This window comes from Colletes latitarsis, chromosome 3 (genome assembly GCF_051014445.1).
Source record: "Colletes latitarsis isolate SP2378_abdomen chromosome 3, iyColLati1, whole genome shotgun sequence".
NCBI lineage: Eukaryota > Metazoa > Arthropoda > Insecta > Hymenoptera > Colletidae > Colletes > Colletes latitarsis.
The window spans coordinates 32088732-32110209 of record NC_135136.1 but is presented as its reverse complement, the minus strand read 5'-3'; the positions used below and the strand labels follow the sequence as shown (position 1 = coordinate 32110209).

At 36.4% G+C, this 21478-nt stretch overlaps 1 protein-coding gene across 8 annotated transcripts in view; it reads left to right on the top strand.

The window, feature by feature from the left end:
- Nucleotides 1-14936, top strand: part of LOC143340363 (uncharacterized) — a 79033-nt gene extending 64097 nt beyond the window's left edge. For 7 of the 8 annotated variants that reach the window (XM_076762215.1, XM_076762216.1, XM_076762218.1 and 4 more), the window contains 8 exons: nucleotides 1103-1202; nucleotides 1958-2078; nucleotides 5318-5528; nucleotides 7316-7711; nucleotides 8900-9265; nucleotides 10809-11084; nucleotides 14102-14317; nucleotides 14546-14936. In XM_076762215.1, the coding sequence (XP_076618330.1) occupies nucleotides 1103-1202; nucleotides 1958-2078; nucleotides 5318-5528; nucleotides 7316-7711; nucleotides 8900-9265; nucleotides 10809-11084; nucleotides 14102-14317; nucleotides 14546-14697 (1838 nt within the window). In that variant the 3' untranslated portion in view covers nucleotides 14698-14936. The remainder of the gene's footprint in view (nucleotides 1-1102; nucleotides 1203-1957; nucleotides 2079-5317; nucleotides 5529-7315; nucleotides 7712-8899; nucleotides 9266-10808; nucleotides 11085-14101; nucleotides 14318-14545) is intronic. The other variant, XM_076762219.1, reaches the window with a different exon arrangement.
- The last annotated feature ends 6542 nt before the right edge of the window (nucleotides 14937-21478 follow it).

Here is a 21478-nt window from a genome sequence, read left to right as displayed (position 1 = left end):
TAATTGTCCAAACTATATTTTCAAAATTATTTCTCTGGATAATAGTCTGTCTTACACAAAAGTTTCATTCTACTTTGCTCTGATAGAATTAACATTGGAAGGTGACTTTTTTATTTTTATTTGCTAAACTATATAAATCCTGTCAGATTGTCAAGTCTCGATAAAATGTTTTTGATTAGAATAGTTTCATAAATAAAGGCTATTTCTAAGACTACTTCAAAGTAATTATCCAAACTATATTTTCAAAATTATTTCTCTGGATAATAGTCTGTCTTACACAAAAGTTTCATTCTACTTTGCTCTGATAAAATTAACATTGGAAGGTGACTTTTTTATTTTTATTTTGCAAAACTATATATATCCTGTCAGATTGTTAAGTCTCGATAAAAAGTTTCGTAAATAAGGACAGCTATTTCTAAGGTTACTTCGAAGTAATTGTCCAAACAATATTTTCAAAATTATTTCTCTTAAAAAAGTTTCATTCTATTTTACTTATTGTTCCACAAAAAACCACCCCCTTTCCACCTGTACTATGATTGCTGTGAGTTGTAGTTCTGTCTCGATAGAGAGAGAAACGAATCGAAAGGCGAACTTTTTGCAGATACGTCGATAGAGAAATTTAGAAACCTAAACACTGAAAGTTTATTCTAAGATTACACCGTTAAATGTGAGAATTGCATTCGAATCGCAGCGTTAAGAAGTTACTCGAAGTCAATCGTCGTTTGGTTTATTTTTATACATGGAAACGTACTTCGAGAACGTATATCACCGGATAATTTAACGCTTCTTGCTCGAAACTAAATAGCATTTAATCGAGATTTCTGACAAAAGAACTTTTTTCGCGACTTTCTACTTCCTCTCGATCGTTTCGATCGAAAGTAACATTCTGGCAAGCACGATTCATTAAACGCAACGCGAACAATGTAACAGTAATTAATTGTTGTGACGAGTAGAAATTTTTAACGACGCAAGGATCATTACGAATTTGATTTTTCTTTCTCAAGACAATAATTCGCTGCTTTTCTCGACGCTCGAATATTTGACTTTACTTTCGGTTGAAATTTTATTTATTCGATCCGTGTTCTGTTTTGTTTCGTTTCAGAGCAAATATTCCTCTCTTGCGACAGACCATGTCATCATCTGGACTGGCCCATGATTTGTCGAGTGAAGCTCACCCTCGAAGTCTTTCAGTCTCTCAGCAAGTAAGATAACAATAATTCTATTTTTTATATCAATTTACGTTTACACAGAGAGAGAACAAAAAACGTCAACGTACTGTCTGGACGTTTATTTATAGACTAAAATAACATTTTGCATAGAATGTTTTACCATTTAAAAAAAATATAAATTAAGCTTGTGTTTACATCTTTGAAATAAGAAGCTATGTTTTTTATTTTAAATCATTTGCTACCTCGACAGCTCTGTAATATTATTCATCAAATTTTTAACAAAACTTTCAACCATAATTCTGTCGAAACAATATTTACTACTCAAAATGTCTGCTTCATAGTAGATATTTCTATATTCTATATGCTTGCCATCGAAGCATAAGGATCACAAAAAAAAAGGTTTCGAATCGGATGAAAGTGACAGTGGTTACGTGAAAATCACAAACCCACAGATTTCGAGTTTCCAATCAATTGTGCTCTTCAAATTGTGAAAGGTTAAATCCATAAACGTAATAAATGTCGATTACGTAACGAGAAAAGAAGCGTTTCCCTGGCTGTGATTTGCAAGACGTCCTGTTGCATCAATCGCATAACCGTCTCGGTATTTAGTAATTTCTATCAGAATCATCAGCACGGTGCGCCCGTTGCAACAACCGTTATGCAATTTCTCGACGGGCCGAAACGCGGAAGAGCCTCGAGCCAGCAACACTTTACTCGATCCGATGTTTACGTTTCTGTCGTAATCGCGGTAAATTATTTTTTGTTTCTTTTTCTTTTTTGTTGCACAGATCGTGCGGCGACTGTCTACGAAACGAGACGGCGTGTCTGTCCAATCATTGTGTGTCGGCGGATGGCCAGAGACGCGGCATCCTGACGGCCAATCGTCAGTTACCTGGCCCCATCATTCAGGTAACCAACAAACCAGCAACAGAAATTTTAAAAACAAATTACATATTAGGTTGGTGCAAAAATAATTGCGGTTCTCGCAACCAGAGGCTGCAGCGATTGATCGAAAATTAATTGTTTCGGAACTACGTTCGCATGGTATACCATTTTAAAGCGTGAAGTTTACTCTATCAATATATGTTACTTGTTTTTGCTCGTGCAATTTCCAACGCTGACTACCGGTGGCCGTCAGAGGGAACGTCTGCAAATCGGTATCAATGATCTATTCGATCTTGATGTCTGTTTTCTGTACAGCTCAACAAGTTTAACGAGATTCCAAAATTAGTAGTCTCAACGCAGAGGTGCGAGACTACATCTGATAGCGTTTAAATTTTATTAATAAAAGTATATTTTAACTTTCGCATCGACGCTCTAACTTATTGTAGTTTGTTCGAGACTCGACGTGGGTCGCTTCAAACTCGACGTGGGGCACTTTAAACTCGATTTGGGTCATTTTAAACTTATCGTGGGGTGCCTTAAACTTGACGTGTGGACATCTCAAACTCGACGTGGGTCGGTTCAAACTCGACGTGGGGCACTTTAAACTCGATGTGGGTCATTTTAAACTTATCGTGGGGTGCCTTAAACTCAACGTGGGTCGGTTCAAACTCGACGTGGATCATTTTAAACTTATCGTGGGGCACCTCAAACTTGGTGTGGTCCTCAAACTCGTCGTGGAGCACTCTAAACTTGACATGGGGCGCCCCAAACTTGACGTGGGTCCCCTTAAACACGACGTGGGTCATTTTAAATTTATCATGGGGCGCCTTAAACTTGACGTGGGACATTTCAAACTCAACGTGGGTCGGTTCAAACTCGACGTGGATCATTTTAAACTTATCGCGGGGCACCTCAAACGTGACGTGGGAGACTCTAAACTTGACGTGGACCGCCTTAAATTCGGAGTGGGTCATTTTAAACTTATCGTGGGATGACTTAAACTTGACGTGGGGCACCTCGAACTCGACGTGGGTCATTTCAAACTTATCGTGGGGCATCTAAAACTTGACGTGGGAATGTTCTGCTCGAGAATTAAATGGCGTCGAGAGAGAAGCATAATTCGATGAAATTATACTTTTCACGCCACAAATGGGATTCGTGTTAGGAGTAAAGAATATTTTACGTTTCGTTGAGTTCTTATTTACGAGGCAAATTGAAATAAAAGCAAGTCGATTTAGTACAGAACGCGAATGCTGTTTGCGAAATATCAATCTTTTGCTTTCACGTAGAACGAAACGAACTTACGTGAAAGCAAAAGTAAAACCGCGACTCGGATTGCACATCGATTGCGTCGAAACCAGACCAACGTTCGTATCGTATTTTTGTTATTATGTAAAGTCTTTTTAACGACATATTGAATTCTCTGGTCGCGTTAGAACCTAGAAAATGATTTATTCCTGAAATAAATTTCCTGTGGAGTCTAATATTTTCAAATATTGGTGTACGAAACAAACGAAATTTCATTGTCTTCGGCTGTTTGCATCGAAATCAACTGCCAATGGCCTCGTTGATTACTCTTTCGACTAGAAAGTACGTTTTATCTCAGAAAAAATACTGGCACATCGAGTCGGTGATTCGTTAAATCTCGAATAGTCTACATCCTGGAACGATCGTATGCGTTAACTGGCGAACATAATAATTTTCCAGATAGAAAACGCGATAAAGGTTCGCGTATTATGCCGAAATTTAACGTTCCGAGCCTAACGTTTAAAAAAACACCGCTGTACGCGCTCGTTAAATTGTGCAATACGCGCAAATTGATGGTAATTTATGCGTTACGATGAACGGATCGAGATCGAGATCGTAATAATTTACAATTAGTAACGTACGTGGTGCATTCCTCTATAATCCTGAAAGAACAACAACTATGCACAAACGTGTTTGCAACTGTATAAGCATTTTTCTGCTTCGACTTGCCAGTGGCGTTTAGATAACGGTCAATGTTTCGTACGAGGCATAAAAATTTTAATCAACTATTGCAATAAATTAATCACACGTATTACTAGCATGGAACACTTTTGTGACGCGATAATTAACAATATTAATTCGATCAATGATTTGTTGAATTTTTAATGAATTGAAAACATAAATCGATTCTTCTCATCGTTTCTTGTATAAAAATTTCAAGATACCATTGAAAATTTTATTAAATTATATGCATAGATGATCCATCTGTAATGTTGGCTCGATTTATAAAATAAATTTACATAGACGATGGAAGAAAATAAATTTTTAATGAATTGAAAACATAAATCGATTCTTCCCATCATTTTTTGTATAAAAATTTCAAGATACACGCAGTATTGACTCGAGTTATAAAATAAATTTACAAAGACGAAGGAAGAAAATAAATTTTTAATGAATTGAAAACATAAATCGATATTTCTCATTATTTTTTGTATAAAAATATTAAGATACGATTGAAAACATTATCAGATATTTCGTATTTTATATTTGTAGTCGACAGCTCGATCTTCACGTTGAAATTCCATTCATCGATTAGATCGTGGTTGTATTAGGTAAATAATGCAATTTAAAAATGCATTTCATTCAGTTCGTAACGGATGTGAGTCTTGGGTCTTGCTTTCTAGGATATAGTAGCCTAACATAGGGTATGAAATATCTCGTGAAGTATTACGCAGTCGATGGTTATGCATTAATATTTTAACGTTCAGAGTCATTAAAGAAATCAATTTATGCAAAAAAGAAAGCATAGTTCGATTTAAGAAACAGGCGTAATTGCATGTTGTATTAGCATCGTTGCACTCACCAAACAAATTACATCATCGACAGATTTAGTTGCATTTTCATTCAGAATACTGAATAAAGAGACGAATAATTTAATATAACCCGTTTCGTCCTTTTCAAAATTATTATACACACCAGAATTAATTATGTTATTCAAATGAAGTGTTACAAGTGTTTTTTTAGAGTTCAATGACAATATCGACTCCGATCTTTTTTAAATTAATCGTAACGTCGTCTAGATTATACTATATTAATTTTTTTACACGGTACTAATGTTTTTTGAGAATTGAGACCGTGTGGAAGTTATCTTTCATTTAAAAAAACAATATATCCCGAGGTTAAAAGTGTGTTCCGTGATTAAAGAAGATTAGGAAACGCTTTTAAACGGGTTAGAGCAAGGAACAAGATGCGTCGAAGATATGGCGAGGTTTCCAGACAGGTTCTCCGCGTTTCAGGTTTGTGAAAACGACATCTTGGTAGTGGACGTGATTAATCGACTTCCGGGCAAGGCAGCCGCGGTGCACTGGCGCGGTCAAACACAGATCGAGACACCCTATATGGACGGTGCACCTCTGGTCACCCAGTGCCCGATACCGAGTTACACCACTTTTCAATACAAATTCCGTGCCTCGGCTGCTGGAACTCACCTTTGGCATGCTCACGCTGGTAATTAAATAAATACTAAGATTCCAATTACAGTGAGTAATGGTCAATCAATCAATTGAGTTACGTGTTCCCAAAGCGCAAAAAACTACGTGAGAATAGCTATTAATGAAAATTAAAGAAAGCAGTACTATTGGTACATCAACAAACTTTATTCATTACGTATATGCTGCATAGATTGTTTGATAAAGAATCGAAAGAAACATTTGCACTTTTATACAATAAATTGTGTTTAGGTCTGGTCAATGAATCAATTGAGTTATGCGTTCTCAAAGCGCAAAAAACTACGTGAGAATAACTATTAATGAAAATTAAAGAAAGCAGTACTATTGGTACATCAACAAACTTTATTCATTACGTATATGCTGCATAGATTGTTTGATAAAGAATCGAAAGAAACATTTGCACTTTTATACAATAAATTGTGTTTAGGTCTGGTCAATGAATCAATTGAGTTATGCGTTCCCAAAGCGCAAAAAACTACGTGAGAATAGCTATTAATGAAAATTAAAGAAAGCAGTACTATTGGTACATCAACAAACTTTATTCATTACGTATATGCTGCATAGATTGTTTGATAAAGAATCGAAAGACACATTTGCACTTTTATGCAATAAATTGTGTTTTGTGGAACACACAATCAATCGTGTTTAGAGGCAGTAATTAGGGCAGAAGGTGGTAACGAAAAATATGAATTTTTCTGTATCAGGTATTTTATAAAAATTCTACTTACTTTTGTCCATTCACAATTGTTTGCACTATTCATCAAATTTATTAGCAATTCACTTGTATAAAAGTGGAAATATTTCTTTTAGTTCTTTATTAAATAATCTATGGGCAAAGTTTACTTATATAACAATAGTATTATTTTGATTAATCTCCATTGATATTTTCGTTAGCCGTCCACTCAAGGGGGGAGACTCATGTAAAATGGTAAAACGATAATACACATATATTCTTTAACATTTTAAGATACAAACATTTTTTTTTTCGTTACGTTTTTTATCGACTTTGGATGAAATAATAAATGTTATTTCATACGTCGATGGTGTTGATCGGCGTGCAGTCTAGCATTTTTTCCTTTGATTTAGAATAAAAAATCGAACGACATTTTGTTTATAATAGTACTATGCGTCGTATGAATTAATATTCTGTTTAAAAAATGCAAAATTGTCGAAGATACACGGCTCTGAACATAAAAAGATGATTCTGGTAATAAATTTATAATTTAATCATGCAATAAACGTAGTTTAAATAATTATTCTTATGGAGGATGTCGTAGTCCAGAAAAAAGGAAAAAAATGCTAGACTGCACGCCATCGACATAAGGAATAACATTTATTATTTCATCCAAAGTCGATAAAACGTAACGGAGAAAAATATTTCTATCTTGAAATGTTAAAGAATATTTGTGGAAGTGGCGAAAAGTTTCATCAAACCCTTCTGCTGTAAAAAAAATTGTCAAATATCACTTCTCGCTTTACCACTTTACATGAGGTTACACAGTGGGTTAATTACAAAAATCCTGAAACAAAGAGCTGAAAAGGAACAAATGTTTAAATAGTCCTTAAAATATTGATACTCAATGGACTAATTTAAAAAGTCCTGAAACAAAGAGCTGAAAAGAAACAAATGTTTAAACAGTCCAGAAACAAAGAGCTGAAAAGAAACAAATGGTCCTTTGAACAGAATATTGATACTCAATGGGTTACTTAAAAAATTCCTGAAACAAAGTGGAGGAAAGTTCCTTTCGTGGACCAAAGTTGAGCGAAATTTGGTGAATTTTCCAGGGGCAGACGTCACCAATGGGATCTTCGGCGCGTTGGTGGTGAAACAAGCAGACATAAAGGACGCTCATCGTGCCTTGTACGATATCGACGACATGAATCATGTCGTCCTGGTGACCCAATGGCAGCATACACCGGAGATCTCGTTCAGCCAAGGACACTCGAAACCGGCGATTCTGCTGATCAACGGGAGAGGACGTCAACCGAACGGTCCAAATGTCCCCTATACGACGTTCACCGTCGTTCCAGGTCGTCGTCACAGGTTCCGCGTTGCAAACGCTGGCGGTGCTGGATCCTGTCCAATAACTATCTCCGTCGATGCTCACCCCCTTCTGCTGATTACCCTGGACGGTCACCCCGTAGATCCGCGTCAGGTCTCGTCGATCACTTTGGCTAGAGGTACGTGCAACGAGCATAACAATAAAGGTGATTTCAGCAATTGCGTATGTTTGTGAAGATATCAAGAATAGAAGAGTTTAATTTATTTTTCATTCTCATTTTTTAACGTACCAAAAAGTCGCTGAACTTCGACTTAGAGAACATATAGACCCAATGTAACTTTGGCTAGAGGTACGTGCAACGAGCATAACTATGAAGGTGATTTCAGCAATTGCGTATGTTTCTGAAGATATCAAGAATAGAAGAGTTTAATTTATTTTTCATTCTTATTTGTTAACGTACCAAAAAGTCGCTGAGCTTCGATATAGAGAACATATAGACTCAATGTAACTTTGGCTAGAGGTACGTGTAACGAGCATAACTATGAAGGTGATTTCAGTAATTGCGTATGTCTCTGAAGATATCGAGAATAGAAGAGTTTAATTTATTTTTCATTCTCATTTGTTGACCTACCAAAAAGTCGCTGAGCTTCGACTTAGAGAAAATTTAGACACGATGTAGCTAAATGGCAAAATGTGTAGAATAATCGCTAGTTAATTATTATAGGTTAGCAGACAATATTTGCCACCCTCGATCGACATACAAACGGAAGTCACGGTCGTTCCTTGGAATTTTCCATCCACGAATTCTCTGGACCAGCGCCTTGAGGAATAAAAAAAAAAATGCCATAAATTAGAAATCGCATGCGAAGAATCCATTCGCTGCATACATAGACGACGTTGAGATATCATCGACATTAATATCGATCGATCTTTCACTTCTTCCTCTTCGCATTGTGGAAATTACCGCTTCGAAGCACTTCAAAATAGATTGAAACGTTACATTTGTTCGTATTAGAATTACATGTGCATCAATAACTTCTTTTACAAGCTCTAATAAACTGTTGCGTTATAATAACGTAAAATAAAATAAAAATAATTACACACAGAGATTTCTGTAACATCACAATCAGTTTGTTTACTTAAGGAATGGAGCTTCCAAAGCTATACAATTTTTTATGAGGCCAAAACCTTGATTTTGCACAATTGCAAGCTACATAACGAATTTATTTCCTCTAACGTTTCAATCTGAGAACGAATTGTTTTAGTTCCACAGTGGAAAGTTCTGTCACGTGGCAGTCAACGCGTTAAAGGCTCGAGGGAATACGTCAGTTTCAGATTTTAAAGCATTCTGATATTTTCGTCGCAGGCGAAAGGGCGGACTTCGTTCTGAAAGCGAACAAACCAGTCGCCTCGTATTGGATGAACGTGCACACGTCGAAGGAGTGTGGAACGAGCCCTATAAACGGCGCCGCGATCCTGAAATACAAGGGAAGCGTCGCAAAAGATCCATTGTCAGCGTTGGAGGCCATCGATCGAGCGGGAACGGAGGAGACTACGTCGAATCGTCTCGCTATGACGACCAATCCCGCGGAAAAATGTGGCAACCCGGACACTTTGTGCGTTACGGAGCTGAAGTCGTTACGAAAGATGCCTAATTCCCTTTCGGAGCCGAAAACGGACGTCACGATACGTCTGCCTATAAACTACAAGTTTCAAACGAACGACGTCATAGGTGGGTGATCGACAAACGTTCGATACGAAAAATGTAAAATAAGGAGCGATTTATTTTTCCAAACATTGTACCTCGAGTATTTCCACTGAAACCTCAAATTAATTATAAACATTTTTGCACACAAGAGTGCTTTTGAACATCACAAACTTGCGAAATTTTTATTTAATATTCGTACAAAGAATTCTAGTGGGATCTATAGATCTGTTCTACTATGCGATTATTTAGAATATTTAAGAGTATTTAATACGTTTAATTACAATCACAACCTTGAGAAATATTGTTTGCAAGCAATTTTTATTTAATATTCGTACAAACGACCCTAGTAGGATCTATAGATCTGTTCTACTATGCGATTATTTAGAATATTCAAGAATATTTAACACGTTTAATTGGTAAATAGTTAAAAGCATGTGTTACGTTAAATAAAATTACTACAAATGTAGAAATAACTTTTTTGATTAATGTTTGAAGAAATAATAATTTTGAGCATTGTGACTTTTATCTTATACAGGGTGTTCGGCCACCCCTGGGAAAGATTTTAGTGGACGATTCTAGAGGCCAAAATAAGACGAAAATCAAGAATATTAATTTGTTGATGGAGGCTTCGTTAAAAAATTATTAACGTTTAAAGTTCCGCCCATACTGAATTTTTGTCTCGAAAGTGGGTAGGATTTTGAGGGTAGGTCTATTCATCAAAAATAATTGTAATTGACCCCCGCAACTGAAAATAATTTTTCCAGAGCGATTTGAAATTTTTTAATTTTGTCGAAAAATTTCACACCTTCTCGAATTTTTGTCTCGAAAGTGGGTAGGATTTAGAGGGTATGTCTAATGACCAAAAATGATTGTAATTGGCCCTCGCAACTGAAAATAATTTTTTGGGAACGATTTGAAACACATGAAATTTCAGGGGAGTCGTTCATTCATGATCAGACATTATATTTTCGGTAACGAATTTTTTCCTCGAAAGTGAGTAGGATTTCGGGGGTATGTGTATTCACCAAAAATGATTCTAATTGACTCCTGCAACCAAGAATATTTTTTTTAGAACGATTTAAAATTTTTTAATAATTTTATAATGAAGCCTCAGTCAACAAATTGATATTCTTGAGTTTCGTCTTATTTTGGCATCTAGAATCTCCCATTGTGCCTTTATACACACCCTGTATAAAGTATTTGAAAGTAAAATAAAATAAACAGATATTTGTTGTCTCGATTAATAACGAAGTAAATCCCACTAGATTACTATTGAAAGAGTAAAATGGACTACAATTTTTTTGCATTAAAGCAAAGCAATTAGAGTCAACCAACGGTGATGTTAATTAACACACGACTCCCAGTACTGGTATTTCTCATTAATACAGCTGTCATTCTTAATCACCGTGACGTGAAACAGGAAATACTGTGCTACAGTGTTCAGTAACAAGTCGATCAATTTTTACTTTTTACAATTTTAAAAATTCCTTGTGCTTCGATAATTGACAGCCTTTCACTAGCTAAAGTTTGGAGAAAGGATAAATGTCTGCAAATATTCTTGTTTTAGGTAACGGTGGCGTAGAAACAAGAATTTTGAACGTTAACAACGCCTCGTTCACGTACCCATCGTCGCCCCTGTTGTCTCAGGGCGCTGATATCTCTGAAGAAAGTCTCTGTTCCTCCACTTCCTCCGACGATCTCCATAACGAGAACAACGAAACTACGTCGGTGTCGTCGCGACGCTGCCGTCACGGCGCTGCGACCGCGTCCGACACATGCGAATGCGTTCATGTGAGGCATATACCGCTCGGAGCAACCGTGGAGATCATTCTTCTGGATCAAGGTGTCGTGTATAATTCGATATAATTTAATCGTAACAGCTGATACGAAACGACTAAAAATTTTAACGAAATAATATATTACATTTTTAAAAATTTTTAAATTGCCAGTCTTGAAACTGTGGAAGATTTCGTTAAAAATTTTAACGAAATAATATATTAAATTTTTTAAAATTTTTAAATTGCCACTCTTAAAACTGTGGAAGATTTCGTTAAAAATTTTAACGAAATAATATATTAAATTTTTTAAAATTTTTAAATTGCCACTCTTAAAACTGTGGAAGATTTCGTTAAAAATTTTAACGAAATAATATATTACATTTTTTTAAATTTTTAAATTGCCACTCTTGAAACTGTGGAAGATTTCGTTAAAAATTTTAACGAAAGAATATATTTATATTACTTGATAAAATTTTTAGCAATTTTTTAAATTGACAGTTTCGGAATTGTGAAAGGTTCAGGTGTTTTTTCTATACGAAATGTTAAAAAAACAAGCTACACGTGACGATGATAAAATGAAATTATTTTCAAAGATTGAAAAATGAATCCAAATAAATAAAAAGGTGAAATAATTTGAAAGGATACAGAGCGAAACGGACAAAATAAAACTGTAACAAGAATAAGTGTTATTCTGTGCAGCTATAGCTATCGGTTTGAGGGTGTACTCGAAGGTCTTGTAGGTTCAGGGATAGAAACGCTTCTACGAGACTTCCTTCGCTGTTACACTGTGAGATAGAGCGATCAATAACCGTATAGAACATTTCTCGGCGTAATTAAATTCTTCAGACGTGTCTTTTATCCAGATTAAAAAAATAGCAGATAAATAGGAACGAGTAATGAAGCCTCATCCACGTGTCCATCTATTAGACATGTTGAAGAGAGTCAATTTTATGTAAAAGAAAAATATACTTAAGCGTACCGTTGTACCAGCTTGCAAAAAATGTGAAACCGTAGGTCATCTCATACTAAACAACTTTATTCTCTCACAATTTTTGTTTAGTCCAAGCTTAACAGGAGATTTAAGACGATCCACCCGGTATATCAACTTGTACGTTCGCGATACTTCTTTCATCAAAGTCCACCTACACTGTCGACTTTACGTACGAGATCTTAGACGAAGAATTACTTTAGAGAAATTCATTTACTCGAATACGACGCTTCTTATAAAATACAACTTATTGAAATAATTCTTGTATACAAAATTATATTAATTACTGTGGTATATTCTTAGGTTTCGTAAGAGCCTACATTATTCTAGGCAATTTTTTGTTTAAGCCTTTAAACATACTTGATATATAATTGTTACCTATGCTCTTTTTTAAATTTAAATGGAACTGTTTTTCATATCAAATTTCCCAAATACACATTATCTTACATGAAGATAAAAGACACGATTGAAGAATGTAATTATGGAATGTCGCTTAGGTACTGTGACGTATTATATTCTTAAGCTTCTATATCTTCAACTGTTCTACATAATTCCTCCTCCAAACTTCTATGCACATGTAATTAACTTTGATATAAAATCTACGTTCGATCTGAGTTCCCAGAGTGTCTGAAATATGTTCTATTGACGCTGTGTAGATAAAATTAAACAGCGAGGAAACTACGTAATTTCGTGCGAGAACGTCTTTCAGGATCACGTTTGCGCGCGACCGTCACGTGTCATCTTCGAGTTACGTGTCACGCATCTACGGCTTCGTTCGCGATGAAACGAAACGAGAAATTAGATTTCCAATTAACGGCACGGTAAACATGCTCGTGCAATTTCCAACGCTGTCTACCGGCGGTTGTCAAAGGGAACGTCTGCAAATCGGTATCGATGATCCACTCGATCTTGATGTCTGCTTTCTGTACAGCTCGACAAGTTTAACAAGATTCCAAAATTCGTGGCCTCAATGCAGAGATGCGAGACTGTATCTCATAGAGTTTACAAATTTATTAATAAAAACATATTTCAACTTTTGCATGGACGCTCTAACTTATTATAGTTCGTTTGAAACTTGTCGTGGGGCACCTTAAACTTAACGTGGGGCATTTTAAACTCGTCGTGGGGCACTTCAAACTTAACGTGGGTCACTCTAAACTCAGCGTGGGTCGCTCTGAACATATCGTGGGTCGCCTTAAACTCGGCGTGGGTCACTTTAAACTTGGCGTGGTGGAGTTACAGTGTATCGTGATAAATATGACAGATTTTAATTCTGAATATAAGTTTCATCGTCGAGAAGGATGCCCACAGGGGAATTACACATAAACAAATCGATAGACTGACACTCTATATTAGTAATGGGATAATTTATATGCAAATTACTGTAAAATAATGTAACATTGTATCAGCTTCGAGAAACGCTAGAAATCTTGGGGTGTCCTATCGTTTCGTCCCGTAATGAACTTCTGTATATCACGTAGACCTTTCTGTTTAAATTCGTTCGTGTCTAACAATACCGGATAGATAGACTCATAAACTACGTTGTCGGGATTATGTTTCTGACGCAGATGTCGTCTCAGCGCGGAACGAACGTTGAATAAAATATGGAGCTTGTATGAAACGAAACTACGCGTTAACTCGTGAAACTATACAGGAGATGATCTCGCAAAACTAATCAAATAGATTTTCCAGAAACTTCTAAAAGTCGTCTTTGTTTCGAAAAAGTCTTGCGAAACTGGCGGTTAAACTTGCTTCTGAAGTATATAACCTTGAGTTAAGAACCTTGATCTATATTTCTGTTACTCGTGGAGGCTGGTAATATTGACCGCGACTCTATTCCGTCTCCGAGAGCTCACAATTTTGCTTCTTTATTTAATACAGTCCTCGAGCACGTACACTATGATATGGTGATTTGCTCCTGACGCGTTGAATTCCGCTTTAGCAACGCTACGATTTCAATTTCTACGCTTCGATGGATTCGTATCGATCGCGAAACGCTTTGGAAAATTACTTCTCCAACTTCAAACGCGCCCGAACGAAACGCAAACGGTGCCACGCGGTGTTCCGTTAATAAAGTGTGCTCTGTTCCCGAAGGTGGCCTCGACGATCTGGTCTACCATTTGCACGGGTACAGTTTCTACGTGGTGGGGGCGAGGAAATTTGGGCGTAGCGTGTCTCTTCAAGAACTGAGAAGCTTGGATGATAAAGGACAACTGTTCGCGAGGAATCTCGACTGCACGGTAGTCAAGGATACCGTCGTCGTGCCGAAATTTGGCGCTGTTGCTATCAGATTCAAGGCTGACAATCCAGGTGAGACCCTCTATACCATTATTTAAAGGAAACGTCACCTCGAGGACCGAATAAAAGCAAATAGGATTTTCCTTATTTTATACGTGTAAAAGTGCTAACTCCAAAAATATTAACAGAAGATCCAAGAATTTTATAACTTCGTTATTATTTCGATCCTCGTAATATTTCCAAGTACTCTTGAGACGATGAATTTTAATTTTTAATTTTAATCGTGACTTGGATATGCAGGTTACTGGATGCTACGAGACGAGCACGCTACCGATTGGACTCGCGGTTTGGACGTGATTCTCCAGGTTGGAGAGACCGACGACATGGCTACAGCACCCGAGGACTTCCCTAAGTGCGGATCCTTCGTTGGACCGGACTACTTCCTTATATAAACTGTAAATTACTTAAGGTTCAAGTGTATATAATTGTAAATAGATGCGTAGAGACTAAAACTTTTATATAAACCGGCAAACATTCCATTTCATTTCTTTTTTTTAAGCGCCTACTAATCTTATTTCTCCGCTGTTCGTTTGTCGGAGTTCTCATTAATTGTCCAAGGCAATTCCACACTTTGTTCGAGAATCGTTTCGAGCCGAGGATGTGTACGAGCCTTGGCAACGCTTTGTATTTTATTCTCAATCAATAAATATTGTCAAGACTATCTGTTGTTTATTCAGGTTTGATATTTCTTCCTCAAGATATTTTACTTGCAACACGTGCGTCATCTGTTTCACTTTTCCACTCCTCTCACAAGCATTTTGTAGAATGTTTTTATATCTTTTCTACTCGTTTCTTATAAACCCATATACAGTGTGTTCGGCCACACCTGGGAAAAATTTTAATAGAGGATTCTAGAGGCCAAAATAAGACGAACATCAAGAATACCAATTTGTTGTTGGAGGCTTCGTTAAAAAGTTATTAACAATTAAATTCAAGAATTTCAAATCGTTCTGGAAAAATTATTTTCGGTTGCGGGGGTCAATTACAATCATTTTTGGTGAATACATATACTTCCGAAATCCTACCCACTTTCGAGAAAAAAATTCCAGTAACTGCTGAAAGTTTTGGGTGAAAAAAAAGACTTTCGAATCGTCTTGGAAAAATTATTTTCGGTTGCAGGGGTCAATTGCAAGCATTTTTGGTCAACAGACATACCCCCGAAATCCTACTCAGTTTCGAGAAAAAAATTCCTTACCGAAAATATAATTTCTGGCCAGAAATGTCTGCCCGAATTTTCATGCGAATCTTTAAAACTTCATAACTTCTGAACGGATTGGACGATTTTAATGTTTAAAAAAGCAAACTACGCGTATTTTGGTGGAGATTATGTACAAATCGCAAAAATAATCGAAAAGTTGGTCCTTGACCCCGCAAAATGAGAAAAACCCCATAGAAATGGTCCAATTTTCAAACTGCCATAACTCTTACAATTGTGAATATATTTCAATGAAACTTTTTTCTGAAGTAGAGCTCATGGGTATCTACAAAAAAGTATTAGACAATTTTTCTATAGGGCGTCAAATGAAATTACTAAAAATCAAAAACGAATTTTTAAGAAAAATCGACAGGGGGTAGCTGCTGAAATTTTTCGACGGAAAAAAAAAATTTCAAATCGTTTTGGAAAAATTATTTTTAGTTGCAGGGGCCAATTGCAAGTATTTTTGGTCAACAGACATACCCCCGAAATCCTACTCGATTTCGAGAAAAAAATTCGTTACTAAAAATATAATGTCTGATCACGAATGAATGATACCCCTGAAATTTCACGTGTTTCAAATCCTTCTAAAGAAATTATTTTCGGTTGCAGGGGTCGATTATAATCACTTTTGGTGAATAGACATCCCCGAAATCCTACTCGGTTTTGAGAAAAAAATTCCTAAACGAAGGGGAATTACGGAGGACACCGACCATAAACCTTTGATGCCTCAGGGAACATTAAATCCACAACGGAGCACAATGGTAGCAAGATGAAATCTGCCAGGATATAAATTTTAGATACGTGACCTTGTTGCAAGGTTAAAGGGTCGTGTCCTTAGGGGAGTCGTGCAGTAAGAAATACCCAATCTAACTTCCTTACAGCCATTGCACGCTACGGTCAAATGGTTCTTCCCAAACTAGTTCCTTTATGACTCGGATAACGAAGAAAAGAGTTAGTTATTCCGAGTCCAATGACCCCAATAGTGATTCGCTAGGGGTTGCAATCTGGGTTGTTCACGATCCAAGTAAAGTTCCACTCTCAAACATAAATTCCTTCGACAGTTTCAAATCGTTACTTTTAAATCACACGTACCAAACAATTTATTTGGACTCTTTCTTTCGTTCAAGCTTCCAAATTGCTTAAAAATTCATTCAAAGTTCGAATTCCCAACTCTGATCGAATCTTCACCGTGTTCTTAGATTCCCTCCGAAATCAGACTATTTCCCCCCAAAAAAAGAAACAAAGCAACGTTGGTACCGTGGTTCATTTTGTCCGCAACGTCACGTTTACCAATCGATACGATCGTTGTTGGGGCAAATTCGACGCTGGGCGTGAATAAATTTCTCAGAAGCAGGTCGGTGTCTCTTCACCATAATGATGGCCTGTCTGACAGCTCTGTACTCTCAAACACTGACTCTGCTCTCCGTCCCGCACGAGATACTCTTTCTTCAGCACAAAGTCTTCCGCGAGTACGCCAAGGCCGCCGTCGGGCCGGACTTCATCCACACCTTACCGTCATTCATGATCCTGATGGCGATGATGTTCGTTCTGTGGCGAAATCCACCGTCACTGAACAGCGTGTCAGACTTGATGGGCCTATTCCTGTACAAGACTCTTCAGGTACCACGATCGAAAGCGATGTTGGTTTCGAGATAACCTTCTGGTTCGTGCTTCAAGGTCATGGTCAGCTGGGTGGTCGCCATCACGAGCATTTGGGTCTGGCTGATCTTCCAGAGGTTGCTTTACTGCTGCATCTGGGCGTCCTGGAGTTACGTGAGTAAAATCTTCAAGACCGTTTCATAACCTGTATTCGCTGACCCAGTATTCGCGACTATCGAATGGGATTACGTGATTGGGAATCATCGGGAGAGATGTCCAGCGTGGAGAATACAAATGGGAAAATATGTTTATACGTCGCAGATATTTTAAAATAATTGTATTCGATGGGAGATATTGATGTTGCTATTTTCCTACCGTGTTATAGGGGTGTTATCTAATGTACTCCAACTTGTCATTTTCCACGAGACGAAAGAAAAATTATTATAAGTAAAATACAGAGTGGGGGAACTGTGTTGAAAGAGTTAAACTCGAAGATCGTGTGGAGTTTATACAGTGAAAAGGACTGTTAAAAATCCTATTTGAATCACTCTCTATTACAATTGAAACGAAATCGTATTCTTAGTCGTGAACTGTAAATGTTGTAATTATATGTACAGTGGGTGTGAAAAGTATTCGTACAGTGACTACAACTAATATGCTGAATATTAATGTTTTTATTACAAATTTTTAAATTACTTGTATGCTTGATAATGGCAACAGAACTGTACGAATACTTATTACGTGTTTATGTTTGTCATTTTGTCCATTTTTCTTGATATTTATATAAACAATACGAATATTTGTTTTGTTTATTTGATATTGTTGATCTATAATACGTAGTTTGGAAAATACATGTAACATGCTTATTGAAAAAATATTGTTTAATAAACATTACTATTCAGCATTTCAGTCGTAATTTTTACACCTACTGTGTGAAAATTTCGTTTCGTTTACACGACTATTACCTTCGATTAAAATAGTATTATTCTGTATTCTAAATTAAAAAATTGTTATTTTCCACAGGAATCCGACTACAGGAAGATTTCCTACGAATGGTGGCAACGAGTTTGGACCTCTTATCCACTCTTAGAACCGCCAGTGTTGTCTGCCGGTTTTATCAGTTGGATCATATCTATGTCGATCGCAACGGTGACTCTAGGCTGTGCGGTCTCATCAAATTTCTTGCAAAATTTCACCCTTTACTTTGTAAACAGAGGGAGAGATGTGTTCGTGAGAGCGAAATGTCACGCGATCTCGTATTTTAAAAGGTTATTATAACAGAATTCGTGCAGGTTTAACAGTAAGAAGCACTTCGATAGAGTTTTTCCACGCTTAGACTAGCTTTTTAGGCACATTCCCGCATACAATTAGTCTAGAACGTATTAATACTTTCACTGCCACGTCACCCACATATGGGTGATTTACCATTGTGATACTAGAAAAATTAATTCTCGAATTAAGATGTTGAGGGAAATTTTGGATGGAATTTCTGAATCCTAACAAAGTTACGAAAATAAGTACTGAAATAAATTGTAAGTTATTTAGCTTATAATGGTCTAAAATCAAAATTTTACTTTTGTAGAATATTGTATTGATTTGGCAGTGAACGCGTTAATGACTTCTAGAATAGGTCACTAATTGCCTCAAAACAAATTCATGTGGTTTAATTAAATAGAGCCTCCTAATGTAAAAAAATACAGGGTGTTCGACCACCCCTGGGAAAAATTTTAAAGAGAAATTATAGAGACCAAAATAAGACGAAAATCAAGAATATCAATTTTATCAATGTCGATTATAATCTTAAACAAATTGTTTTGAAAAAATTATTTTCGGTTGCGGGGATCAATTACAATCATTTTTAGTCATTAAACATATTCCCGAAATCCTACCCACTTTCGAGAAAAAAATTCCTTACTGAAAATGTTATTTCATGCTAGAAATGTCTCCTTGAAATTTCACGCGTATCTTTAAAACGTCATAACTTCTGAACAGTTTGGACGATTTTAATTTTCAAAAAAGCAAATAACGCGTATTTTAGTGAAGAATATGTAGAAATTTTAAAAATATTGAAAAAGTTGTTCCTTGACCCCGGAAAATGTAAAAAACCCTCATAAAAATGGTCCAATCTCCAAAAAGTCATAACTCTTACAATAGTGAATATATTACAATGAAATTTTAGGGCGATGTAGAGCTCATAGGCACCGACAAAAAAGTATTAGGCAACTTTTCTATAGAGCGTCAAACAATATTACTAAAAATCAAAAACGTATTTTTAAGAAAAATCGATAGGGGGTAGGTGCTGAAATTTCTCGGCGAAAAAAAATATTTCAAATCGTTCTGAAAAAATTATTCTTAGTTGCGAGGGTCGACTACAATCATTTTTGGTAAATACACATACCCCTGAAATCCTACCCACTTTCGAGAAAAAAATTCGTTACCGAAAATCTAATTTGAGGCCAGAAATGTCTGCCCGAATTTTCATGCGAATCTTTAAAACGTCATAACTTCTGAACGGATTGAAGGATTTTAATGTTCAAAAAAGCAAATAACGCGTATTTTAGTGAAGAATACGTAGAAATTCTAACAATATTGAAAAAGTTGTTCCTTGACCGCGGAAAATGAGAAAACCCTCATAAAAATGGTCCAATCTCTAAAAAGTCATAACTCTTACAATAGTGAATATATTTCAACAAAACTTTTTTCTGAAGTAGAGCTCGTGGGTACCTATAAAAAAGTATTAGACAACTTTTCTGTAGGACGTCAAACAAAATTACTAAAAATGTTAAACGAATTTTTAAGAAAAATCGACAGGGGGTAGGTGCTTAAATTTTTCGGCGAAATTGAAAAATTTCAAATCGTATTAAAAAAATTATTTTTAGTTACAGGGGTCAACTACAATCATTTTTGGTTAATAAACATATTCCCGAAATCCTACCCACTTTCGAGAAAGAAATTCGAGTATGTGTGAAATTTTTCGACGAAAAAAAAAAATTTCAAATCTTCCCGGAAAAATTATTTTCGTTTGCGGGGTTCAATTATAATAATTTTTGATGAATAGACCTACCCCTGAAATCCTACCCACTTACTAGAAAAAAAATTCAGTACAAAGGGAACTTTAAACGTTAATAACTTTTTAACGAAGCCTCCATCAACAAATTAATATTCTTGATTTTCGTCTTATTTTGACCTCTAGAATCTCCCAATAAAATTTTTCCCAGATTTGGCCGAACACCCTGTATACAGGGTGGGGCAGTAACTATTAGCACCTCAGATATCTTGGAAACTATAAATTTCACAGAAATGTTTGCTAAAGTAAATTGCACAGTACGAAGGGCGCTATTGGGTGGCGATAATAGTTTTTTTGCAGGTGGAGGTACTTCGGACATTTGAAGGTCACATCCATTTTTTTAAATGGATCGGTATGTTTTTGCTTCCGTATCACGATAGAGGATCTTAAAACGAGTTCAACGACCTATTACACAAGGTCATTGAAGGTCATAGAAAGTAGAGAAAGGCGATAATACTTACGGTTTTGGTAGTAAATGAAACATACGTATTGTAAACAGTAGAGGAATGCGTAATGCTTACCGTTTACTTCACTGAGAATAAACACTGCTTGAAGGACACTTTAATAGTTTGCAGAGTAAGATAAACATCATAAGATTAGTATCGATAAATCGGTCAATCCGGCACGATGTATCCGTTTGAAGAGCAGGTTGATATGCTTCTTATTTATGGCGAATGCCAACAAAATTCTGTAAGGGCGAACAACTTGTATGCTGAACGATATCCACATCGGTCTCAGCCTTCGCGTCAAACATTTAAAAATGTGTATGATAAACTTAGGCAAACCGGTAGTTTAAGTGTTCGTAAAAGTGAACGCCAGAAACGAGTAATTAACGAAGAAATGGAAATCGGTGTGCTCGCTAGTGTGTCTAGAAATTCTCATATTAGTTCGCGACAAATTGAACGCGAATCTGGCATTAGTAGGAGGAGCGTACTTCGCATTTTGCACCGTCACAAATTTCATCCGTATCACGTTAGTCTTCACCAAGAATTGCATGGGAACGACTTCATGAATCGCGTTGAGTTTTGTCGATGGGCTATACGTCAGATTCAAAACAATGAGCTTTTTTTTAATACCATCTTATTTACTGATGAAGCAACATTCACAAATCACGGGAATGTTAATTTGCATAACATGCATTTATGCGCAGCGGAAAATCCACATTGGCTGCGACAGGTTGAACATCAAAAACAATGGTCTGTGAATGTATGGTGCGGTATCATAGGTGATCAAATTATTGGACCTTATTTTATCAATGGAAATTTGAATGGCAACGTCTATGCTAATTTTATTAAGGATACATTGGGTC